Source organism: Palaemon carinicauda, chromosome 31 (assembly GCF_036898095.1).
Source record: "Palaemon carinicauda isolate YSFRI2023 chromosome 31, ASM3689809v2, whole genome shotgun sequence".
In the NCBI taxonomy this organism is placed as follows: Eukaryota; Metazoa; Arthropoda; class Malacostraca; order Decapoda; family Palaemonidae; genus Palaemon; species Palaemon carinicauda.
In genome coordinates this window covers 66,575,258-66,602,990 of record NC_090755.1, presented here as the reverse complement: position 1 = coordinate 66,602,990, position 27,733 = coordinate 66,575,258, and the positions used below count along the sequence as shown (strand labels likewise).

The 27,733-nt window shown below is 43.2% G+C and overlaps 1 protein-coding gene across 2 annotated transcripts in view; it reads left to right on the top strand.

Annotated features, from left to right (window-relative positions):
• The window catches only part of LOC137624499 (uncharacterized), a 68,403-nt gene extending 61,377 nt beyond the window's left edge, over positions 1 to 7,026 (top strand). For both annotated transcript variants that reach the window (XM_068355309.1, XM_068355308.1), the window contains exon 8: positions 6,455 to 7,026. In XM_068355309.1, coding sequence (XP_068211410.1) covers positions 6,455 to 6,994 — 540 coding nt within the window. In that variant the 3' untranslated portion in view covers positions 6,995 to 7,026. The remainder of the gene's footprint in view (positions 1 to 6,454) is intronic.
• Positions 7,027 to 27,733: the final 20,707 nt, after the last annotated feature.

Genomic DNA, 27,733 nt, shown 5'->3' with positions numbered 1-27,733 from the left:
GAACTTCTCTCGTGTCCTATCAGACTCTCGCTCTATAAGCCAGTTTAAAAGAAGGGAAATCAAAGGCTGTATCCCTAAAACTCCTCCTGGGATACAGTCGCCTAGCCAATGTAACACTCTCTAGGAGAGCGAGAGAGCACTAGCTTAAAAACAACGGCTTCGAAGTAGCTAGGCCTAGTGTAAGTTCTGACGTTTAGGCGAACGAGGAGCAGCAGTTACAAGATCCGGACGAAGATCCTTAAAAAATCATCATGATTTAATTAAAGTCCATAGGAGGCTAAGCAGCTTAAGGCTCCTCTCCAAATGACAGAGTCCTCAAGGGAATATCAGTAGGAGGGAGAACAGCAACTTCCTCATCTACAGGAACCTTGTCCGATAAAAGCTAGGTTACCTCAGTGAGTCTCTCACTGGTGCATTAGTAGCAGACCAGAAGGCAACGTCATGTAACTGCTTGACAGTCTGTGAACTGTCAACAACTGAACTGCCAACCACAACAGGTGCGTGAGGACATACAGTGTCCACTCGAGACTGCTTTGACTGTCTAGACTGAGCAGTCAAAACAACTCTAGAATGCGGAGGTTGACGCACCGCGTCAAAACAAAACAACTTAGACTGTTGTTGTACCTCTCGAACGTCAACGGAAGGTTCCGTGCGTTACTGAACGTCAACATGCGGCTGGCAGGGTACACTGGAACGCATGGGTGGCGGGACTCTCTCAGCTGGAGTGCGGCAGAAGGTCGCCTCAGCGTCCACAGGACGCACAACCGTGGTTGGTTGTAGGCTAGAGGTTGGAGCAGTGTCAACCTTCTCCGCACGAAAGTCCCGCATCAATGACGTTAACTGAGACTGCATGGTCTGCAGCAAAGACCACTTAGGGTCTACAGGAGCAGGTGCGGCAACAGACGGTGTGACTGCCTGATGCGGTACCGCTTTGCCTCTCTTAGGAGGTGAGCAGTCGTCGGAAGACTGCAGCGAGTCCGAACTGACCCAGTGGCTACAACTGGGCCGTTGGACTTGCGTGGAAGGGACCGACTTGCGCTTAATACGCCGCGAGACCTTGGTCCATGGTTTCTTACGAGAAACCTCTTCCGCAGACGAGAAATAAATGGGCTCTCTCGTCTTTGTGTGGGTGAGGCGATCTTGGGTAGATACGCCCGAAACCACGGGGGGAAAAAACGTCTGTTCGTTGATCAAGGCCTCTCGAACCCATAAGTCGTTCGACATTACTTCTCCCCTGGGCTTGGGAGCTTGCAAGAGGTCCCGGACTAGGTGAACGACAGGCACGAACAGACGAACCCTCGGACGCAACACTGTAACACTTTGCGCATATCACTTTATCGATTTTCTGTTTTGCACTTATTTCACTGAAATCGAAACTTTTACTGATTTCTACCTGAAACACGCAATTCTACCCTTCATTAAAAGGTAGTAATTGCGAAATCAGTCGTATAATGCAGCTCATTAATACTAGCAAAAAACAGAAAACATATACAGTAGAACCTCGGTTTACGAATTTAATTCGTTCCTAATGCGAATTCTTAGACCGAAAAATTCGTATCGCGAAACGAATTTCCCCATAAGAATGTTATAAAATCGAAATAATTAGTTCAACCCATCTACAAAAACCAATTTTCACAAATTTTTCCTTACACATACAGTACTCTACTGTACTCTACACAAAATTATTAAAATATTGCAGTCATTTAATGATGAAAATATGGATATGCATGCACAGTAAACCTGAACTTTACCTTAGAGGAGTGTCGCTGCTGGCTTGATGGAGACGAGAGGAGGGGAAGGAGGAGGAGGGGGTTACTGCTTGGAGGGAGAATCTCCCTCCATGAGAACTTCAGGAACGTTGACTGGAGTTCTCTCGCGAGAATAGCGTTCACTATCACTGGTTTTGCGTTTGCGAGACTCTTGGTCGTCGTCTTTCACAGTTCTTTTCTCCCCCTTCACAAGATATTTTTCAATAGACACCTGCTTTTGTCTGTTCTTTAAAATTTTATAGAAGTGACCCACCCCATTATCGACTAATAAATTTATTGCACGGTCTGTTTCAGCCTTATTCGGGACATTTTCCTCAAGAAAACTTTTCACGTCTTCCCACTTCTTTAAAAAATCTTTTATCTCACTCGAAGACAGTGATTTTGCAGTGCCTCCCTCCTCCTCAGATGAGATTTCCTCTATTACCTCTCTTTGCTGCTGCTCGTGCAGGTCCTTCAGCTCCTCGGTGGTCAGCTGCTCCTTATGCTCCTGCAGGAGGTCGTCGATGTCATCCGTGTCCACCTCCAGCCCCATTGCCTTGCCCAAGGACACAATATCCTCGTCAACTGCTTCCTCCTGGTTGGGTTCGAACCCCTCAAAATCCCGTTCTGCAACGGCGTCGGGCCACAGTTTCTTCCAGGCGGAATTGAGGGTTCTCCTGGTGACTCCTTGCCAGGCTTTATCAATTAAAGTCAGGCAGTTGTAGATGGAGTAGTGATCCTTCCAAAACTCTCTGAGGGTAAGGTTGGTGCCCTCTGTTACTTCAAAGCAGCGCTGGAACATAGCTTTGGTATAAAGTTTTTTAAAATTTGAGATCACTTGCTGATCCATGGGCTGGAGTATTGGAGTGGTGTTGGGGGGTAGGAACTTCACCTTAATGAACTTATATTCCTCCGCTATGTCCTCTTCAATGGCTGGAGGATGGGCAGGAGCATTGTCCATTAACAGCAAGGCTTTGAGTGGGAGGTCCTTCTCCAGGAGGTATCTCTTGACTTCGGGACCAAAAACCTCGTTCATCCACTCAACGAAGAAGATCCTTGTCACCCAAGCCTTCGTATTAGAACGCCACATGACGTGCAACTTTTTCTTCTGCACATTGTTCTTCTTGAAGGCTCGTGGATTCTCCGAGCGATACACCAGGAGGGGTTTAATTTTGCAATCCCCACTGGCGTTGGAACAGAACAGCAGGGTTAGACGGTCTTTCATGGGCTTATGGCCAGGAAGGGCCTTTTCTTCTGCCGTGATATAGGTCCTCCTGGGCATTTTCTTCCAAAAGAGGCCTGTCTCATCGCAATTAAACACCTGTTGGGAAACGTAGTCCTCGGAGTCCACGAGACTTTTGAACTCTTTCACAAAAGACTCTGCTGCCTTCGTATCGGCGCTGGCCCCCTCGCCATGCCGAACAACACTATGGATACCCGTTCTCTTCTTGAATTTTTCAAACCAACCACGGCTTGCCTTAAAACTTTGTTTTTCTGCTGATGTGCCTGGCTCACTTCTCACCAAGTCCTCGTAAATGGTTCTTGCCTTCTCGCAAATCATGTTCTCATTTACTGAATCTCCTGCGAGCTGCTTTTCATTTAACCACACCATTAATAAATTTTCTACGTCATCAAGAATAGGTGGCCGTTGTTTTGACAACGACGATACACCTTTAGCTACTTTAGCGGCCTTTATTTCTTCTTTTTTCTTTAATATTGTGCATATCGTCGACTGCGAGCGATTGAAAAAACTAGCAATGTCTTTCACACGCATGCCTTGGTCATGCTTCTCGATGATCTCCTTCTTCATCTCGATCGTTATCATCAGCTTCTTCTTACTGCTTTCCTTCTTCGACATCTTAGGAGCCATTGTCTATCACAATAATACACAGTACAGTACTGTAATCACAAATGAATGAAAATAAAACAAATCACAAACCACGTGTAAAAATCACAAAGAAATCGTCCACGAATTCACTAAGTATGTATGCTATCGAGACGGCGGATACTGAGATAATGAACGAGTGAAGGGGGTAATAAAGGGGATTAGGGGGTGGTAGGTATGCGTGGGAGGAGTCACGTGACTCCATTGTGAGATGCTGTCGTTAAGTTATTTCCATGAAAAATGCGATCAGGAAGCGCGGCGTTAACACTTTTCCACAAAAAACGGCGCGTGGGAGGGAAATTTAAATTCGTTAACCGATACAATATTCGTTAACCGAGACGAATTTTTCAGAGAAAGTCACTTCGTTAACCGAAAAATTCGTAAGCGGAGTCGTTCGTCAACCGAGGTTCTACTGTATAAAGATAAAAAATTCAGTGGCTGGGAAAGAGACTAAACACTAGTTCAAATAAACTACGTTTACAATCTCTCACCGCACATAGCCTGGGGACAAGAATAAAACCCTAGAAACGTTTTACCTTCTTCCCCGTACAGCGACTAGGGACGAGAGTAACACGAGAACAACGTTACCCGCTTGAACGGAACGTTTTCTCTCCTCTCTCTCCCTCCGTCTCTATCTCTCTCTCTCCCTCCGTCTCTATCTCTCTCTCTCTTTCTCTCTTGATTTCGCACCTAAGAGAAGAGCCCAATTATATATCGTCAAAAAAACATGTTATTTGACTAAAGGAAAAAACTGATAGGTTTTCCAAATAAAAAGTTCCTTTAATTTAGAATTTAAAACATTTAAGCTAAGAAAGAATGAACAAAACGTCAGAATCGATTTACTCTTACTGCAAAGTGAAACCGTGATACACTCTCTCTCTATCGTAACGATAGAGCGCATGTTAAACATCCTGAACGTCAACAACTGCGTAGTCTAAAAAACTAAACGTTAGTTCATCTTTGAAAACAGTACGAAGACTATCAAAGAAATTCTTTCATAAAACATTAAATTTAAAAAGTTTTAAATTCTTTAAAGGCTAAATACGATATAACGGGCTCAACGTTGATTAACTTCGGTTCCAAGTTAGGACCGCCTACTATCAGGAAAGGTCGCATATAAACAAAACATAAAAATTTATTTTTATATGTTTATAATAAATGGAAAGTTAATCGAAGAGGCCTAATAAAGGCGGAGAGATATAAAAAAAAAAAAAATATAGATCTATAACGTGTTAAGCAAAATTACTAAAAACCTAAACACACTTCCGTCTAAGGGAAGGGTCGGCCATTTAAAAGTGAAAAAGAGTCCATACTCTCTTTGTCACCATAATTAAATCTATCCAAAACGAGTTCAAGTTTTGAGATGAAGATAAAACACCTGCATAGCGAAAGCTCAAAACTAGAATAGTGTACTTCACCAAATAGTTGTGAAAACAAATCCAGTTAGTAACAGCGAATTAGTAGGTCTTGCCGGTAGCCCGACAGAGAGAAAATTTGGTTCTGTGTTTACATAGAGTACTGAGTACCTGCTCGACAGATGGCGCTGTTGATGTACACCCCCTACCTGCATAGCGATCGCTGGCGTATTTTGAACGTAGAGTTTTCTGTCGAGCAACAGAGTTGCAGCTTATATAATCACCGGCTAAGTTTAATATTGAAAAAGTAAAATCATGAAAATTTCTGACTAAAATTGCAATGAGAGAGAGAGAGAGAGAGAGAGAGAGAGAGAGAGAGAGAGAGAGAGAGAGAGAGAGAGAGAGAGAGAGAGAGAGAGAGAGAGAGAGAGATATATATGTCTGCAACCTACGATGGCTGGAGAGAGAGAGAGAGAGATATATGTCTGCAACCTACGATGGCTGAAGAGAGAGATATGTCTGCAACCTACGATGGCTAAAATCAAAGTGAGTTTGCTGTGGACCTCATTAAAAGTTTTAACTGCCACTTTTCAGCTTTGCTGTTACCTTTCTCCTATAGTAAAGAATGATGGTTTGTATATGTGTAGGAACAATAATTATGAAGACAATTTGGATTATATGATTTTGTGTCTTATTGGTTTTTTAAAGAGCTGTAAACTCTAAACAGGAAACAGAATAATTGGGTGAAGGAACTTTGCAAAAAAAATGTTCATATCTGTGAAGTGAGAGGGAAAGAAATGGAATGACGGTTTGGGGGTTTGTCTTGTCATTTAATTAATTTGCTTTATTTCAAACTGTTAATTCTACAAATTTACAATTAATGTTGCTACCTCTTAGATGTGTTTAATTCAGAAATTTCAGCAGCTATAATGGCTTCCTACAGTACCATAAAACCAATTGTTTACAGCAATGTGTGACGAATTTTCATTTTTTGACATAAAACACGTTTTACTTTACAATCAGTTATACGAACACTTACATTTCCAAGGCATAAAATTTACGATAGTTGGTGTATTACTACGCGTTTTTAAAACAATGAAAATTATCTGGTTATTTGCATTCATTTTTCTGAAGTACTTTTAGCCTTTGTATAACCTTACTGAAATGCGTAATTAGTGTAGGGAATGATTCTATCCTATGTTATTACATAAGAAAGAAACCTTAATAAAATATTGTATGGCCCATTGATATATTCAGGAATAATGACCCCAAACCTTACACATACAAAACTCAACAATAACATACAAGAACCCTGGATAAGTTACAGTATTGTATACTATTTCATAAACAATGTACAGTACTCAATACTTTAGATAGAATCTAATACAAAACAGTACTGTATAACGTATGTATAATATAAATTAATTGTTGCATTGGACTATACTAATATTCAATGTTTCTTTCAGGACACCTTGTTACCTCTGATGGGACATGACGTTATGATACACGATAGTGTTACCTGCCAGAAGAGCACTGAATCTGTACCTTACCCCAGTCAGAGGCAGCCAGGCCAGTGGGTGGGAATGCCCTCACTCAGTCTACAGTCAGATATGTTGAAGCCAGAGACAGATGTTCCACACAAAATTACAAAAGAGCCAATAAAGAATAGCAAGAAGCCTTTTTCATCAAAGAAAACAGCAGAGAGCCCAATTTTGGACCCAACAAAACATGACTCAAACCAAATTCCTCCAGGTGCAATAGCAAACAGGCCGGAAGGAAGCCTCAATCAAGAAGGAAAATCAAAGTCTGTAAATAAGATGCAAACCGGTAGCCTTTCACATGTAACGAAAGCCTTTAAGAGGGAGCCAAAAGTGCCTCAAAAACTGAAGAACAACTCGCACCACATAGACCCGGCAAAGGAAGAAGAAATTAACCAAGCAAGTGGCATAGATGTGTGCCCCTACTCATGCCGACCTCATTTACATACTGAATGGAAATATTGTTAAACACCTACATATAATAAAGTCATTAAATTATATTTTTATTGCTGATTTCTAAACACCCATCATCTGTCATTACTTAAATATAGTTTAGGAGAAGAAATCAGCATGGACAAGTGTACAGCTATAAAACTTTAAACGAGGTGTAAACAACCATTACAGTTGTTACCAGTGGTAGTGGGAAGAAGCACTGCCAACAACCTCCCCCCACTCATATCTTCTTCACTTTGATCACTAGCAGGACTTTCTTTTGGAGGTTAGGTAATGGCAGGTAAAGTATGTGTAAGAACTCCAGGTTTGCATTGTTAGGAAAAATTACTTCCAAATTTATCATTTGTTCCTACACAGAATACAAACCTTACTTTCTTTACATAGGAGACACACTTCAGTGGGTGTAAGTTCCTTCAACTGGTTGAAAATTTAAACCCGGGATTGCAGCATCCCAGCCTGATAATACGGAGAATATGCATCCTTACACCTCGTAAACCAGTGGCTTATCCATAACAGCGTGTTGCCAGCCGAAGTGAAAGTTAATATGAAATATAAGAACGCAATTGTGACTGTTAAGGGTATAGATAACAACAGGTTTGTAATTATACATACTGACAGCAGATATCTCCCAACTCCCCCTTGTAAGGAGATTGGGGAGTGACTAATATACACTAAATATATTTTAGCTACAAAGTAAAATGGGGCTTACCTGCAGTCGTAGGAGTTCTAACCGACAGAGCCTCTGGATGCTATGCCCCAGAGGGAAAGATGAAGAAACGAAGTCTTGTCATTCCTTATTTACTTATCATCCAAGACTAACGTTGTAACTTCTGCCCTCGAACGACTGCTGATAGTTCTGCGAGGAGCTAAGGCACCTAAATCACTTGCTGTAAAGTTACTATGGGTCCAATTGAAAAGGAATCAAAGGATGGGTGTTACGTCTTGCAGGTTAGTGGGCGGTGAAAGTGGATTGTATTCTCCACACCCCTGCTTGAAGTACATGCATCACAGAAGTTCTTGAACACCAGGGATGAGCTTATGCCCCTGATGTCTTGTGCTTTGTGGATGTGAAAAGGAAGGATTGATAGCTCGGTTAAAGACCTACCTGATCAACGAGGAGACTATGTTTCCCATTACTGTCTTCTTAACCCTGCCTTAGCTAACAAACAGCTGCTTGATTGGCGGGCGAGCTCTTCGAGTTCCTTTGAGATAGCACTGAAATGCTCTTACAAGAAACAAAAACAGATGCTCGGGATCATTAGCAACCTCTCGAAGACTCAAAATCAGGAAAGATCTGAACATAGGATAGAAAACTGTAAGATTCTGAGTATTGGCAACAAACACTTGAACAAAGCCAAACATAACCTGACCCATCTCCTTGAATGGGCAACGTCATACGAGAGACCAGGCAACTCTCTTACCCTCTTAACAGAGGCTAAGGCAAGAAGAAAGACAGTTTTAAACGTGAGATTGCAGTCTGAGATCTGGTGTAAAGTAACATATAGTACTCCTTTCAAGGAAAGGCCTTTCACCGCTTCCCATGGAGGTGGTCTTAGGTTTGGCTGAGGGCAAGCCTGTTTGAAACTCCATGTGAGCATAGATAGCTCTACTAAGGAGGAAATATCTAACCCTTTGTCTAAAGATCTGGCTCAAGGCCGAGCAATAGCTATTTGCAGCTGAGACAGAGCAGAGTTTTCCCCCTTTGAGATAAAGTAAGAATTCGGCAATTAGAGGTAGAGTGGCACCGATTGGAGAGGCACCCTTTCCGCGACACCAACGACAGAGGATCGCCCTCTTTGCCTAATAGACTTGGGGTGAGGAACACTTGATGTATCTAGACATCCCCCTCTGAGAAATGCTGGATAACCCTCAGGCATAAAGACGTAGTGATCCCAGAGCCTGATGATAGATATGGATATAGGTTGAAATATCATCATCATCATTACTACTTCCTAAGCTACAACCCTAATGGGAAAAGCTTGCAATATCATCCTTATTATTTCCTAAGCTACAACCCTAGTTGGAAAAGCAAGATGTTATAGGCCCAAGGGGTCCAGCCAGGAAAATAGCCCAGTAAAGAAAGAAAATAAGGAAATAGATAGAAGGTTGTGAAAGAGGGGCAACTCCCTCGGCACCTCTGTCAGCAGTAGTAGGTCCAAGAATCATTCTGCTAGTGGCCACAGTGGAGCTGTTAAGGTCATCAGTAGATTGGTTGACAATTTCACCGTGTTGAGGAGCATGCTCATTAGGCAGAAATGGGGGAACATATATATATATATATATATATATACATATATATATATATATATATATATATATATATATATATATATATATATATATATATATATACATGCAGTGGAACCTCTACATCCGAACGTATCTACATCCGAATTTTCCAACATCCGAAGTAAAATTCGAGCAAATTTTTGACTCTACACCCGAATTTTATTTCGACACACGAAGTAAGCAATTTTCGTCGTACCGGTTGTATGGTTGTATCCGAATTTTTCGACACGCGAAGTACAATTCGAACACGTTCCTACTCTACACCCGAAAGTTTTTTTCGACACCCGAAGTAAACAATACTCGTACGCGTAGTCGGTGCTCATAGCGCCTGAAGTGTTTTTTATTTCCGCCGATAGAAAGCAGCACATCGACCTCGGAGGGACCCTCAATTAGCACGGCTTGGGTCAGTCCTCTGTTCTCGTTGGCTTCTTGCGGTTGTGCTCTGTGCGTTCTGCTATTAACTCTGTTTTAATCGTGATTTTTTATGTGCCTCCTTTAACGGTAATTTACGTAAAGTATGGGTCCTAAAAGGCTTAGTTTTGCCAGTGGTAGTGGTGAGAAAAGGAAGAAGGAAATGCTTTCTTTAGAAGTTAAGCAGGAAATTATTGAAAAACATGAGCGTGGCGTCCGCGTGAGTGAACTTGCTAAACAGTATGGCCGTAATATGTCGACAATCTCAACAATCCTTAAACAGAAGGAAGCTATTAAAGCAGTGAAACCTTCTAAGGGGATCACCATAATTTCAAAACGCCGTACCCCTATCATAGAAGAGATGGAACGACTTCTACTAGTGTGGATTAAGGACAGAGAGATCGTTGGCGACACCATCACCGAGACAGTCATCTGCGAGAAGGCGCACGCCATCTTTACGGACTTGAAGGAGGAGAGCTCTGGGGGTGATGCTGGGGAGAGTTCAACCGAGCCTTCCTCAGATGATTTCAAGGCATCTCGTGGCTGGTTCGAGAAATTTAAGAAACGGTCCGGGATTCATTCAGTTGTTTGCCACGGAGAGGCTGCTAGTGCGGACACAAAGGCTGCAGCTGACTTTGTCAAGAATTTCGAAAAGATCGTGCAGGAAGAAGGCTACGTAGAGCAGCAGGTGTTTAATTGTGATGAAACCGGGCTGTTTTGGAAGAAGATGCCGAGTCGAACCTACAACACCGCCGAAGAGAAGAAATTGCCTGGGCATAAGCCAATGAAGGATCGGTTGACTCTTGCCCTATGTGCCAACGCTAGCGGGGACTTTAAAGTCAAGCCCTTACTGGTTTACCATTCAGAGAACCCTAGGGCCTTTAAGGCACACAACGTCGATAAGGATCAGCTTCATGTTTTCTAGCGATCCAACTCGAAGGCCTGGGTCACTAGGCAATTCTTTGTCCAATGGGTTAACCAAGTTTTCGGCCCTTCTGTGAAGAAGTATCTTCATGAACAGAAATTGCCTTTAAAGTGCCTGCTATGCCTTGACAATGCACCCGCTCACCCCCCCCCCCCCCCCCCCCCCGGGACTTGAAGATGATATCTTCGATGAATTTAAGTTCATAAAGGTGCTGTATCTTTCACCGAATACCACCTCTATCCTCCAGCCCATGGACCAGCAAGTCATCTCTAATTTTAAGAAGCTGTACACCAAGCACTTATTTAAGCAGTGCTTTAATGTCACGCAAAGCACCACCTTAACTTTCAGTGAATTTTGGAGGGGCCACTTCAACATCGTGCACTGCTTGAACATCATAGATCAGGCTTGGGTGGGATTAACTCGACGGACCCTCAATTCTGCCTGGAAGAAGCTGTGGCCTGATGCAGTTTCTCCCCGAGATTTCGAGGGTTTTGACCCCGAACCTGATCCCGTGGTCGGTGCAGCGGAAGCCGTAGAGGAAATCGTCTCCCTTGGCAAGTCCATGGGTCTGGAGGTCGACGCAGATGACGGTACGGAACTCGTCGCCGAACATCACGACGAACTTACCACGGATGAGCTCAAGGAACTCCATGCTATGTCGGAGCACATGAGTGATGACGAGGAAGGGAGCGAGGAGGTAGAACATGTGTTAGGTTCGACACATATAAAAGAGGTGTTAGGAAAATATCAAGACGTGATCGACTTCATCGACAAATACCATCCAAAGAAATTGCAGGTTTGTCGTGTAGTTTCTCAGTTCGATGATGTTTGCCTAACTCACTTTCGAAACATTCTGAAAAGCCGTACCAAGCAATTATCTATCGATAATTTCTTTAAAAAAACTGCGAAGCGAACTCGTGATGAAGAGGATGTAAGTGATTCGAAGAAAACGGCAAAGAGTGAAGCGGAAGAAAGTGAAACAAAGAAAACGGAAAAGAGTGAAGCGAAAGAAATTCAGTCAATTTTAAGTGTAGAGAGTGAAAGTGATTAAAATTACGTAATCATCAAAAAGAAAAAAAGAAAATGTAAAAAAAAATATAAAATATAAAAAAAAAAAAATAAGCTAAGTTATGTTAAAGTTCACTTAGTGTAAGTTAGAATAAGTTACGGTAGTGTACGTTTATCGTAGTTAACCTCTCTACCTCCTCGCCGCCCGTCCGTCTCCTCTCTGCGTAGCAAGACTAACAACACCTGCGCTGGAGTTTCTAAGGTAAAGTGACGCTAAAAACCCGTTTCTTATTTACAATTTTTTGCTAATTCTTGTTATTTACATGTCTATTATCTAATTTAGTGTTCATTATTCTCATGGGAAAATTATGTGTAGTAGTTTATTAAGAAGTTATCATAGGTTTTTGGGCTCAACCACGGATTAATCCTATTTCAATGTATTCTTATGGGAAAATTCGTTTCGACATCCGAACATTTTCGACATCCGAAGTTGGTTCTGGAACGGATTAAATTCGTATGTAGAGGTTCCACTATATATATAATATATATATATATATATATATATATATATATATATATATATATATATATGTGTATGTATGTATGTATGTATGTATGTATGTTATATATATATATATATATATATATATATATATATATATATATATATATATATACATATATATATATATATATATATATATATATATATATATATATATATATATATATATATATATATATATACATACATATATATATATATGATAAATTTTGCACATTTTTACGTGTTTTTCATATTCAAATAAGCCATATATATTTTTGAATATATATATATATATATATATATATATATATATATATATATATATATATATATATGATCACACAGGTGCTGGAAAACCATCCTGGAACGCTGCTTGTGGATCAGGTATTGGTGAGCAGTACATCGGGAGTTTATAATTCATAAACATTGCAAACAGGTATAGTACACCATCTGCGAACCCCACAGTCATTACTTTGTTCACTATCCAAGAATCAAAAGACTACTCGGAACGAACTTCAGTATCTGAGACTTCCTGGTCAATTTGCAGCAGGTGAGCACCCTTCTCTTTTGATGTGTATGTGAGGAGCATTAATTCTAGGGGAAGGAGAAAGATCTACCCCTCTGAGCAGATCCGTATCCAAGATCCACCAACTCTGGTCTTCCTTTTGCTCCAACCCCACTAGAACATGCCTTCCGGGGGAATCTCTACCCTGAGACCAGAAGGTCTTCAGTTACCACTGAGGTGATCTCAAGTGAAGCCAGGAGTCCCAGCAGACATTGCCACTGGTGTGCTTATGGCAAGGTTTGCACCAAGAACTGGTCAGCTATTTCTTTGAGACTTGCAACCCTGTCTTGGGGTACAAGACTTTATCCTGTAGGGAGTCCATCTTCATGCCTAGATATACCAGGTTTTGTTTGGGATCCAAGAACAATTTCTCTAAGTTCACCACGATCCCCACAGTGGCAAAATACAAGAAGCATGGATTGGTGTTGTAGAGGGGTCTCCACAGAGTCTGCCAGGACTGACCAATCATCTAGGTAACGAAGGAGACAAATACCATTGGCATCTGCCCAGAAAAACTAAAGTGAACACCTGATGTGCTGTTGACAGATCGAAACACAGCACTCGAAACTGGAATGTCTTTCCATGTATCATAAATCTTAGATACTTCTTTGATGACATGGATTGGGATCTGGAAGTACGGTAGTGAACCCTCGTTTATCGCGGTAGATAGGTTCCAGACGCGGCCGCGATAGGTGAAAATCCGCGAAGTAGTGACATCATATTTACCTATTTATTTATCATGTATATTCGGACTTTTAAAACCTTCCCTTGTACGTAGTACTGTTAACAAACCACCCTTTAATGTAAAGAACACTTAATGCATGTACTACAGCACCATAAACTAAAACAGGCACAAATATTAAAGGCGATTTTATATCATGCGTTTCCTAAACACCTAAAAAGCACGATAAAAAATGGCAACCAATGTTTTGTTTACGTTTATCTCTGATTATAATGAAGAAACAAACGCATTTACACATCTGTGTATAGGTTAGTTTTTGCATCAATTATATTGATTATTCAGTACAGTATGTTGATTTGGTTATTACTAATGTTTTACTTAATTTTTCTTACGACTTCCAAATGAAATGTTTCTCTTTATGACCCCGCCTGAAACGACGGCGTCATAACGTACGTTCAGTTAACAAACTAAGGAATTTAACGCCATGATGAAAGTGATAAATAATGATATTACAGTAAAAGCTTTTATAAAAGGGATTTTGACGAAGGAAAAATCTATTTCTGGGCGAGAGACCTGTGCTGCCCAGTGAAATGCTCCTTATGCACCATTTCAAAGGAATATAACTGCTAATATTACCAGAGAAAAAATGTAAAGGAATGCTAGGTTGAACTAGCTCGCTCACCTAATGGTGTCGGTATAGACTGGGGCGAAATACCAGAGGTCTCGTACCATTTAGATTTCTCCTCTTCGAAATCCCCCAATAGTGAGGTGCCGTTCAACCTCCCCTGCCTCGCAGACCAGTACTACTAACTCAACCCACGCTTGCCCATCACTCCTTACAGCACCCTTAAGTTTGGGGTCTGAACAGGGGGGGAGCAAATAGGGTGGGTTCACTGGGCGGCACAGGTCTCTCGCCCAGAAATAGATTTTTCCTTCGTCAAAATCCCTTTTCTGGGCTCAATCCCTGTGCCGCGCAGTGAAATAGTACCAGAGAAAACGAACCCAAACTTTATTAACTATATGGGAACGAATAAAAATCAACATAACAAACAGTGGTTTAATCAAAAGTTAACGTAGAAGACGGACGTCTTTAATAACATCAGCATGATAAGGTATAATATCCCAGGAAGGGAAGACAAAAGAACATTAACTTAAAACAAAACCAATTAAGGTCAAACACTGGAACAAATTACATACACTTGAACACTAAAGAAATACAGTTCGTATGGAAGAATAAATTGAACAATAATAAAATGGCAATGCTACGAACTAGGAACACCCATGGGTGTGATACAACAAACCGAACTCAGGTAGGAACTGTAAGTGAGGCAGGTAAGAGGAAGAAGGTGGAAGATATAGGATTCAGGGATTAGTTAGAAGGAATTTGTCCGGGGGATACCACGCTCCCTGCAGCTACGGTAGCGAGTTGAAGGGCCTCTAATTGTTTAAGATAGTGCCGCTTGAACACTGAGGGGGATTTCCATCCGGTATATTTAGAGATATCTGTAAAGTTCATATGATGGAAAAAATTTATTGAGGTCGCTACCGCCCGAATGTCGTGGACGTGAGGAAAAGACTCTGGATTGGCCTGTTTAATAAAATACAAGATCTGTTGTCTGATCCCTTTCAAAGTTATAGTCCCTCCCCGCTCCCTGATGAACAAGGGTCCCGAGGTCTTATAGGAAGTCCTTGATAGAAAGGACTTTAGAGTGGTAACCGGGCATAGGGAAGGATCCTGAAGGAGAGGGATGATTTTCCAGGAGGACCATCTATTCTGAGGGTCTTCATTTTTGGCCAAGAATACCTTGTCTGGGGAGAGGAGGACCTCTCCTGACGGAAGGAACTCTATGTGGCCTGGATCCCTTGATAAGGCAGCTAATTCCGAAATCCTGGCGCCAGATGCCAAACTCACGAGAAAGAGAGTTTTCCTGAGTAGAGGGATATACCCACATGAATCGTTGACGGTTTCTGACGCTAGTTTAAGAACATCATTGAGAAACCAGGAAATCGGGCTAGGACGAGAAGATGGTCTCAGTCTGGCACAGGCTCTTGGGATCGAAGCTAGCAATGAATCTGTTAGATCTATATTAAAGCCGATTAGAAAAATCTTCTTCAAGGCAGACTTGATGGTAGTAATAGTGTTGGCTGCTAAGCCCGACTCAAACAAGGTTCTGAAAAAGGTTACCGTTAGGTTTAGTGTCATAAAGTCAGTACTAGAATCTTTCAAAAACTTAGCTAGTTTTTTGACCGCTGAGTCATATTGACGAAGAGTGGAGTCTCTCTTGTCAGATTCTAAAAATAAAGTATTCTGGGGGTCTATGTTAGCCCCTTTGTGTGCCGCAAACTTCATGAAGTCCATAAAGTTAGGGTGGTCTGAATGTTTGAGGAAGCGAACACAGTGCACGTTTGTACTATCTGGGTCAAAGTCGGGTTGGGAATCTGGTGAGGGTGGAGATTCAGCTCCAGTAAAAGAGGAAACCAATTGCTCTTGGGCCAATTGGGGGCCACCAGGGCTACTTGACCTTTGAAGGTTCGAAGTTTGTCCAGCACTTTCATCAGTAGGTTCACCGGTGGGAAAAGGTAAATCCTTTCCCAGGCGTTCCAGTCGAGAGACATGGCATCCGTGGCGTAAGCCCGAGGGTCCAGGTTGGGGGCCACATAACATTTCAGCTTGTGGTTGGATTCCGTCGCGAAGAGGTCTACCTGGAGATCCGGCACTTGGAAGAGGATCCATTGAAAGGATTTGCGATCTAGTGACCATTCTGACTCCAACGGTACCGTCCTGGAGAGTGCGTCTGCCACAACGTTCCGAACTCCAGCCAGATGAACGGCGGATAGGTGCCATTGGTTTGAGGCCGCCAGGGAGAAGATTGCCACCATCACGTGATTGATGGGACCTGACTTGGAGCCCCCTCTGTTTAGACAACGGACTATGACTTCGTTGTCGAGGACTATCCTCAGATGTTGTTTCTTGGCCGGGGAAAGACGTTTCAAGGTTAGTAAGACAGCCATGGCCTCCAGGACGTTTATGTGAAATTGCTGGAACATTGTAGACCAAAGGCCCTGAACTTTCCTGTGTTGGGAGTAGCCTCCCCAACCTGATAGGGAGGCATCCGTGTGGATGACTATCCTTGGAGGGGGGGTACTGCAACGGAACCGATTTTGATAGGCTCTTGGCGGTTGTCCATGGGAGAAGCCTCTTCCGAAGAATGGGAGGAAGGCGTGTCTTCTTGTCCCGACGTTTGGTGTTCGCTCTGGAGCGCCAAACTCGGTTGATGTCTTTCAATTTCGCTTTCAGAAGGAGGTCTGTCACTGAAGCGAATTGTAGGGACCCTAGAATCCTCTCCTGGTTCCTTCTGGAAGTTACCTTTTCCCCGAGAAAGCGTTTGGTATTTTTCGCAATCTCTATCCTCTTGGACCTGGGGAGACATAGAGTGTGAGAACGTAGGTCCCACCGTAATCCCAGCCACTGAAATTTGGTCTTTGGTGTCAGACGAGACTTTCCGAAGTTTATCTGGAATCCCAGAAACTGAAGATATTGGATCACCTTGTTTGTTGCCTTGAGACAATCCTCGACGTTGTCTGACCAGATAAGCCAATCGTCCAGGTATGCGACGACTTGGATTCCGTGGGATCGGAGTTCCTGAATGACCGATTCCGCCAGTTTCGTGAAGATTCTGGGCGCGATGTTGAGCCCGAAAGGCATCACTTTGAACGTGTAAGCCTTGTCGTCCAGTCTGAATCCTAGGAATGGGCGGAAGTGTCTCGCTATTGGAACGTGATAGTAAGCATCGGTAAGATCGATGGAGGTGGTGACGGCCCCACGGGGAAGCAAGGTTCGCACCTGCGAGACGGTAAGCATGTGAAACCTGTCGCATTGAATGGACAAGTTTAGTCGAGACAGATCGAGGATGACCCTTCGGCTGTCGGAGTCTTTCTTCGGAACGCTGAATAAGCGACCTTGAAACTTCAGATATTTCGTTTCCTTGATCGCGTTCTTGCGAAGAAGATCTTGGGTAAACAAAAGTAGGTCCGGTGTCGAGGGTTGATGGAATCTGTTCGGTGGAGGAGGCCCTTCTATCCAACTCCACCCCAGGCCCTTGGAGATTATGCTGAAGGCCCAAGGACTGAATTTCCAGCGACTCCGGAACACATAAAGTCTCCCTCCTACCTGAAGACCGTCAGTAGTTGGAGGTTTTACCGCCTCGGCCACCACGTGACCCTTTTCCACGGGAGAAATATCTCCCTTTGCTTCTGTTCTGAAAAGAACCCCTCGAACCGGGGCCCCTGCCTCGTTGGTATCCTTGGGAGGAAAACCGGGACTCATAGACCGGGTTATAAACAGGAGAGGTAAACGAGTTCGAAGCCACTTGGTTTTCAGGGACGAGGACATACTTCACTTGGGGCTGAGACTTGGAGGTGGAGGGTTGGATGCCCTGAGAGACCGGGGCCGACTGGACTACTTGAATAGGTTGGCGGAATTGGGTAGAGCTATAAGGGCGTAGCCTTTTTCTGCCCCGGGAGTGAATGCTCGATTGTTCGAACTTCCGTTTGGGAGTGATACCCCAACGGACTTTGAGGCTCTGGTTCACTCTGGCAGCTTCGCTCAATACCGAGTTGACCATGTCCTCCGGGAAAAGGTCCGGACCCCAAGCAGAGGCTTTAATGAGCTTATTTGGCTCATGGCGGATAGTGGCTTCAGATAAGACATGCTTACGGCAACGTCTTTTGGTCACCAAGAAGTCGTAGCAGTCTGCTAACAAAGATTGCAGGGTGGCTTTAGTCATAACTTTAAAAGAGTGTTCCTCGTCATAAGTAAGAGAAAACATCTCCGCCATAGTCGAGATGTTGAGGCTCCGGCTAAACCTAGACCGGGACTCGAACTCGAGTCGGATTAAGGTTTCAGGTAGTCTTGGGAGGCGTTCACTGAATTGCGTCGATGCACAGTCCGCGGATAGCTTACCAGAAGTGAATGTCGATTGAATGTTAAGCCAACATTCATTATCTGATGGGAACAGCAGAGATGTAGGATCTGTCTCCCGGAGTTGTGGCAAAGGCTTATCTTCGGTCACTGCCTGAAGGGCTAATTCAACCATTTTGGTGACGCAAGGAGTGGGGGTCTGTTCGTCCACAAGAAACATGGTGTAAGTACTCTTGTGGGGGGTCAGCATGGTGTTTGTACAACCCCACTCATTTAAGGTTCGAACCCAAACAGACTGAGCCTGTTCCTTCGGAAAGATAACGGTCTCTTTAGGGACCTTATCTAGTCGGACAAGAGCCTCTTCCGTAAGCCGGGGAAAGGAAATTGAAGACCGGGAGGGAAGAACTCAAAATCTTCAATGGGCCTGGTCCCAAAACCCTCGATGGTCAACATTCCGTCCGTGAAAGGACAGTGGAGCGCCATTTTCCACGGGTTGTTCTTCGTGAAGGGTGGAAGTTTTGAGGCGTCCGGGATGAGGAACTGCTGTTGTTGAGGCAGTCCACTTTCCAGGGTATCTAGTCTTCTGGTGACGGCAGAAAGTATAGAACTAATCTGCTCTGAAACGACCCTCGACAACATATTCGTGAGGGCCTCCGGGTCGAGGTTGGTTGTGGTAATTAAGGGGGATGACTGCACTCCCGGGTCCTGAGACATAGGGGCAGTGCTAGTCGAGTCACTAGGAGCTCCGGGGAGGGGAGCCTTCTTGGGCTTCGATGATCCAGGTAGTGTAGGATTCTGACGAGTCCTCACTAAAGGTCTTTTCTGAGATTTGACCTTGGCAGGAACCGAGAGCGATCTTGGGGAGGATTCGTGGTTCCCTTCAAAACCAAGAAAGGAAAAATTATTAGAAGTTGGAGAAAAAGAGGTGCTAAGAAGAGAGGTCTTAGCGCCAGACCCACCTGCCTCACTTACAACCTTACCTGTGTCAGGTTCGTCAAAAACCATGGGCTCTATGTCTAAGGTCAGAGCCGTAACATTGTCTTCAATGGGGTCCGGGTCGTCAGGGATGTCTGTATCCTGGACGAGATTGAGTTCTACGATTTCCGCAATGTCAGCAATTATAGGAGCCGCCACTTGCCTAGGCACTGCTGCCGAAGATTTTGCGTTCGGGTAGATAAGTCTACAATAATCTTCTGAGAGGACGTAGGGCTTCCTGGCCTTTACGTTACGGGCGAAGCCGCCTACCCACAATTTCAAAGTGGCTCTTGCTGAAGTTTTAACCGCCTGGGAACTCTGAAAGAACGGGGATAAGGTTAGCAAACCCGAGGACAAAATGATAAATGAACCCGAAGATTCATAACAGAAGTCAATGATTATCTATCATATTGATGTCGCCCAGTGAAGGGAAGTAAATACAAAAATGACTGAAAGAGGCTCACCGAATCTGAAGCGAGGGTGGAGATAAGGTCATAACAGATAAGGCAGTTGTCAGGGTGCCATACCAAAATATCGTCCATCTGGATCCCACAGTCCGCGTGGGACCGACAGACAGCATGGCCGCAAGGCTGGTGAAGGACGGCCGCGCAGGCTGTCATCCGGCAACGGACCACCTGTAAAAGGAATAGTCCATGAGCATCTACTAGTTTCTCTATAAGGGGTCCCGGAGGGTCCGGGACCTGCCAGTTAATAAAATAAATGTATAGCCTTAGACTAAACATGCAGAGAACTGAGACTATTCCAATAGCAATCCGGCAGAGCCGGGTATGAAAAAGGATGCAAAAAACAGTGATTAATATATAATCATAACTAGTTCCGGGGCCCCCGTGGCCGGGGAACAGGGTTGGTAAGTAAACTTAAAGTAAACTTAAAGTAACTTAAAGTAAACTTAAAGTAACTTAAAGTAAACTTAAAGTACCCAAGATACATCCTTAAAGTACATAAATAGAAAACGCCAATTATGATCAAAAACTAATGTCTGTAATGAATAGGGCTCCCGGAGGGAGGATATTAATCAAAACCGTGTCAGTGTCAACCGATCATGTAGTTAAGAGCTCGGCGGCTCCGATGTCTGATGACGGGAGGGTACAACGGGAGAGCGCGGGGGGAGCCAGTGGAACCCCCCCCTACCTTACCTGAGGTACCGGGACAAAGGTAATGATTCATGTAGAATATAAAATAATGATATGGGATATAATAAGTCCTATACGGACGATAATAGCATGAGGTACCGTAGGGGAGGACACTCCTAATATAAGTGCTCATTCTAACAACCGTAATTAAAAGCAAGGTTACACCAAGGTGCAGATATACCGACTAATCACGTGTGATAGTCCCCGGTGGTCCCGGCCTTCCCCCTCCCCGACCGATGGCGACGGGAGGGGGGAGACGAAACCGCCCGGTATGAATGAATGAGACTAAGTCATACCCCGTTGGTATACTCAGTCCTCAATATGTCGGAACGTTGATGGAAGACTGAGGTACAAGCATACTTGACCCGTAAATCATAACCAACAACCATCGAGTGAGAGGAAGGGTGTACACTGAAGGGGGGGGGATGGAATAACCTCCCCAACTTGTTGGGGGGGGGGTGTAATGGTACAGGGAAATCGCCAGTGCGCAGTGGTAGACAGGGCTACCAACTGGAGATCCCCTAATCATGACATGAAAATCCCAAAAATATGATCATAACGGAGTAAGCAATAAATATAATATCAATGCACAAATACATAAAAATAATTAATGAATTAAAAGCGAAATCACGTAAGTAAGGTTAGGCATGCAGAAAAAATATGGCGAGAGAGGGACTCGGGCGAGTGGTAGGGGAGGAAGCATGACGCCATCAGCAGATGGAAAGCAGGGGTACCAACCTAGTTACTGAAGCGGTAGATCGAACAGTAAAAACAACAAAATACGCGAGAGTCCCACTCGAACCAAACGTAAAACTAGGTGGAGCGTAATAAAACAAAAGGTTTTACTAATAATAAGTGAGATGGTCGAAATTAAAGCTCCTAGAACTAGCGAAACAATCTCAATGTTGACGCTATCCACCAACACGCACGAATGCAGGCATACCAACATAACCTACTCCTGATGAAACGCTAACACCGATATCATAGGATAACATAAAATAAATGCTATATGAAAGCATAAAGTCGGTGTACTAAATGAATATTGCTATATGAAAGCATAAAGTTGGTGTACTAAATGAATATAAGGAAAAAACTCCTAAAGGATCGAACGAATATAAAAGACGGACGAACTAACGAGACAAAGGGCAGAGGCGAAAGAAAGAACGGGGACGCCGCTCATATATAAACACTTCTAAATAATAAAAACAAAGATGACACTGCCCAATCTCGTTAAAAACTCATGGATAAGGTACTTAACTTCGATGGGGTATCTTGGGAATCGGCCATCGAGAGAAAGTTGATGATAAATCCAATGAAACACACGAAATAAAACACTTGGACTTATATCAAACAGGTGCTTGAAAGGAGTGATGGGCAAGCGTGGGTTGAGTTAGTAGTACTGGTCTGCGAGGCAGGGGAGGTTGAACGGCACCTCACTATTGGGGGATTTCGAAGAGGAGAAATCTAAATGGTACGAGACCTCTAGTATTTCGCCCCAGTCTATACCAACACCATTAGGTGAGCGAGCTAGTTCAACCTAGCATTCCTTTACATTTTTTCTCTGGTAATATTAGCAGTTATATTCCTTTGAAATGGTGCATAAGGAGCATTTCACTGCGCGGCACAGGGATTGAGCCCAGAAAATATGTTATTACAAATATTATTTACCGTATCTATATAAAATCATACATACGTAGCAAAGCAGGAAAACAATCTACGAGAGAGAGAGAGAGAGAGAGAGAGAGAGAGAGAGAGAGAGAGTTGTTTTACATACGTAAATGTAAATTTTAAACAAACAAAAAAAGCCCCATTTCATATAAAATAGATTACAAATATTTTACTTTATCATATTACAGTAGTCTGTATAATACTGTAAAGTTCAGTACAGTATGTTGTTATAGTCGTGGTGATGAAATTCTCACGAAACAAAAACACGACATTTGATTACAACAGCTGATTCATTCTCTCTCTCTCTCTCTCTCTCTCTCTCTCTCTCTCTCTCTCTCTCTCTCTCTCTCTCTCTCTCTCTCTCTCTCTCTCTCTCTCTCTCTCTCTCTCTCTCTCTCTCGTGTTATACAATACTTACATTTAGATGAAGAAACTAAAATTAGTTTTCTTAGTGTCAATTAAATACGAAACGAAAAAATTAGGCCGAGTCTACATCCATTTCAATCATAGCTAAAAATACGGCATCCGATTTCATCAGCAAACCACTATTTTTGGGAAATATCAGTTTATTCTAGAAAATTGCCACTCTTTAAATAGTTAATTGCACATTAAGAAAGCGTGTACTTTTGTTTTTAAATTTCGGGTGTGTTTTAAAAATCGAGTATTGTTGACTTCTTTTTGTTTTACTTTTGGCTGTGATTAGATCAGCTGTCATCTAGCTGCCGCTCTTGAGTGTGTACGAATACACTAACAAAGTATCATTTATACCATTTCTTAACTTATTCAAACCGTCTACAGTATACAGTTGATATTACATAAGCACCAATGTGTTATAACCTATCATATTTTTTCGGTTATTACATTTAAACCCCCCCCCTCTCTCTCTCTCTCTCTCTCTCTCTCTACCTCTCTCTCTCTACCTCTACCTCTCTCTCTCTCTCTGTGGGCTACTTTTCACTACCTCCCATTCCTTACCTCTCTCTATCTCTCTAACAAATGATATCTTTGTTGCTCCTCAAAGTTTCATTTATATTGAAAATCGATCATGATTCAATTTTCCTTACTTTCTCCAATCTCGCACCATCGGTCACATCGCGGTATTTTCGATATTTCAGGAAAATCCGCGATATATGTATATACATGGGTTATGAAAAAAATCCGCGAAGTGGTGAATCCGCGATGGTCGAACCGCGAAGTAGCGAGGGTTCACTGTAAACATTTATCAGGTCCAATGTGAACATAAAGTCTTTCGGTCTGACAGCCGGTCTGACTGTTTCTGCGGTCTCCATCTTAAACGGAGTCTGAAGGACAAACTCATTCCATGCCGGGAGGTATCTGACTGGTCTCTAGCCTCTAGACGCCTTCTCAACAAGAGCATCAACTGAAGCCTGAGGACCCATCGATGACCTCCTAGAGAATGCACTTCTTTGTCATGGTCTGGAATTTTTCCTATAGGGCAGCGCCCTTCACCAGTCTCTTTGCAAAGGACAGAGATCTTATTAGAAGATGAATCAGGGGAAGTGGAGTTGATGAATGGGACGACATACTCTTTTGTGGAGAACAGTGACTGTCCAGGTGTCGGCTCTGCGGTGTGCCAATACTGCCACCTGAGTTGCAGGCACCCTCTCAACAGCAGAATAGCAGGAGGAAGGACCATCGTAGTGGGATTGCCAACCGTGTCAACCACCTCTCCCCCCCAACGTCCCTGAAAGGGTGGTTTGAAAGGAACTGACCTCTTAGCAGTATTCTGGTTAGAAGGGTCTTTCACGGATTTATGAGTTTATCTCACAAGACGCTCTAGGTGTAACAGGTGCTGAAGAGGTGGGACAGGATCCTATGGCCCGATGTAAAAGGGAGTCCTGGCTTGCTTTCCAATACTTCTCCGTAACCCCCTCCACATTGTCAAGAAAAACAAGGACGGAGACTTAACTGGAGGGTTACGGAGAGCCTCTCTCTTCGGAACATCTTTCTAGAACCCAGGATCCAGTTGGCCTACTGGTTTGCTTGATGCGTTGCGTGTCAACAACTCCATTGCTCTCACACTTGAGAGAACACTATTCTTGAACACCCGTAGCTTCTCAGGATTAGAGGGATCTTCAGGTGTGGCTAAGAAGCCAACAGTTCCGTACCAGTGGTCAATCCACGAGGAAGCCTGAAGAGATGCTCTTGCCAATCTCTCCACGTCCTGAGCCTCAGCAATGAGAACGTCATCATTTGTGTGACTAGCTACTTCAGTCAGACCTTGAGACAAGGCTGACACTGCTTGATCAAATGCCAGAGGAGACTAAGAATCATCCTGGATAGCGTAATACTTCCTCTGTCTCACAAAGAGAGGAGAAAGTAGCTTTGATAATTTTCTATCTCTAAAGAAATCCCGTCTCGCAGATACCTGCTAGTTAACATGGTTGTTCCAACCGTTGTTGGTTTGTTGTCTCTTGGAGCACAGCATAGAATATCTATAAATGCTTCTCTCCCCTGTGGAGGGGAGTAAGGGGCCTCCATGAGTCAGTTGACTACTGTACATGGATGCAGGCAAGAACCTGTACAAAGGCAGATTTTGACTAGCCTTACTGTCAAAACCAAGGTCAACATCTGGGGCAGCCATAAGGGAGCGAGGCCTTGGAGGAACTACTGACCTCTAGTGCTGTCTCTGCGGTTGTAGCTGCTGGGAAATGCTTCTTTATATTTGGGTTCTCCAAGGGTTTGGAGGCCCAGTTCTTCAACAGGTATCTGCATCCTTCCACTCATGGGGCTTCCCCATGAAAGATGTAAAAATGCTAGAGGATGCCTCTTCTAGTACTGAAACTGTTGTCGGCTTCTCTGAGGCTAGCACCGGAATGGGCCAGGGAGGTGCCTCCAAGGTGAAGGAATGCACGATCTCAATAGGCAAGAGCCTGTAAGTCAACAAAAGTCCTTATAGATCTTGGGATGGTAGGTGTCGACGACCGGGGACATGACAGGTCGACACCATCTTTAACCAAGTTTAATAGGACCGATTCCCATTCTCTCCCACTCCAAATCAATGCCCGATGTCTTGGCTTTGATCCTGAAAGCCTCTTAGGGGCATTACCACCTAGAAGCATGCCCCTCTAGTACCGAGAGTGGCACCTGGGGAACAACAGGTGGAAAAGGCATTGGACACCTAACAACTGTGGGAGCCGAGCGAGAAAGCTCATGCACAGGCTGAGATTTTCTAATACAAGGTATTAGAAAGGGATGCAGGAAGGTGTTTTAACTTCCCAACGGACCTGCCTGATGTCAAGTTCGCAACACCCGGGTCAACTGGAAGAGGACTAGGATGTGCCCCGTGTGCACATAAAGCCGAAGATGTTGGTTTGTCAACCGCCTAAATCTTGGGGAGTTCTCTGCACCCAAGGTCTGCTTATTAATAAGATTCAAAGTGTTTTTTACCTTGTTCAATGAACATTGAACTTAAGGTGAGCATTTTGTGGTTCTGCGAAGAAACTGTCTATTGTGCAATGCCTTCCTGCTACTTGGGCACGAGGTGGTGTACCTAAACCGTCGATATTATGTATGAGACTCGCGATCTTTAAGAAGTGGGATGCCTCTCCCATTTCCAATGACATGTTGCTTCTACTGTCACTTCGATTTATTTTAGGGAATCCCCAATAACAATAAAGTATCTGGTTCTAAGACTGGGCCCTGATAGTCTGGACTCTAGTTTTGGAAAGACTAGAGCTTTTAACTCTCCCTTAAAAATCTTTCATTCCTGATACATGTGTGGAGCTACAAGGGAAGAATGGATATAAGCCCTTTTAGGAGCCCATAATAAAATGGAGATAAGAAGAAAGGCTTTCGCTCCCTCTGGCATTGAATACTACTCATGCATATCCCACAGATTCCCTATACCTTAAGCAGAATATGGGAGAGAATCGGATCTCTGTCTCTTAAAAGGTTGTTGTTCCCAATAGGCAGAAGTGGTTAAGACAGGAAATGGCAGATATTGTTCTGCAGGCCTTTCTTCTTTCATGTGAGATCACTAGTTTAACCTATAAATTACAAAAATTTCTTGATTTTAGGACTAGACCTAAACGTAGAGCTTATTGTTAATAACTCTGATACCTGAACAGGAATACTGTATTATAAATTTTATTTGATATGTATTTTTCCTAGCTATACAAATATGAGTCATCTAATGGGTTACTTCCAGTTTTGTGATTGCGTCAAGCTATGCTGCTGGGCACCCAGTGCGCATGATGGGCTACACTTGTATCCAGTGTCTAGTCACAACACTTCTGGTTAATGACTTAAGGGGTAGCTGAGGCAGGATCTTTGGTAAATGACTCAGGTTTGTACAGCTAGAAAAATACAAATTATATAAAATGTAGTTTATTCCTACGCGGATACAAATTTTAAGTTATTTAATGGGGAGTCTTTGTTTGATGGGAGGAAGTCTCCATGTTGTAGGAGGTCTGCCCTTTACTCCAAGATACAATTACTATAAATAATAGCAAGAGATCTGAGTGAATTATTTGTGAAGAGCGCAGACAGTTTGTACGAGGCAGGGCCTTCTGTTCTAATCCAAAAAGCTTTAACAGTGAAGTGATATGAACATCAAGTGACTTGCAATATTAATATATACAATATATCATTATATATCAGCCAACAACCACAATGCGTTCTTACCTGCATTAAGGAGATTTTAAGTGAGGGGATCAAGTTCGATCAAAATCACTATTCACCTTTAACTGATGTCTGGAAAAGAGCCAGTTACTTGTCCCATGAAAGTTTAAATTCACCTATTATCAGTGCAGCAACAATGGGCCTTAAAGAAAAATGTTATTTTCATTAGTAAAATAAATTTTTGAATATACTTACCCGATGATCATGTAGCTGTCAACTCTGTTGCCCGACAGAAATCTACGGTCGGGATACGCCAGCGATCGCTATACAGGTGGGGGTGTACACAACAGCGCCATCTGTGAGCAGGTACTCAAGTACTTCTTGTCAACAAGAACTCAATTTTCTCCTCGGTCCACTGGTTCTCTATGGGGAGGAAGGGCGGGTCCTTAAATTCATGATCATCGGGTAAGTATATTCAAAAATTTATTTTACTAATGAAAATAACATTTTTCAATATTAATCTTACCCGATGATCATGTAGCTGATTCACACCCAGGGTGGTGGGTGGAGACCAGCATACATGTTAACAAAGAAGCTAAGTATCCCGTATTTCATTTTATTAGTTATTCAAAAATAACATAAAATAAATAAGTACCTGGTAAGGAAGACGACTTGAACCATTACTCTGCCTTTATTAAGTACGTCTTCCTTACTGAGCGTAGCGGTCCTCTTAGGATGCTGAACGACTCTTAGGTGCTGAAGTATAAAGGGCTGCAACCCATACTAAAGGACCTCATCACAACCTCTAACCTCGGCGCTTCTCAAGAAAGAATTGACCACCCGCCAAATCAACAAGGATGCGGAAGGCTTCTTAGCCGACCGTACAACCCATAAAAAGTATTCAAGAGAAAGGTTAAAAAGGTTATGGGATTATGGGAATGTAGTGGCTGAGCCCTCACCTACTACTGCACTCGCTGCTACGAATGGTCCCAGGGTGTAGCAGTTCTCGTAAAGAGACTGGACAT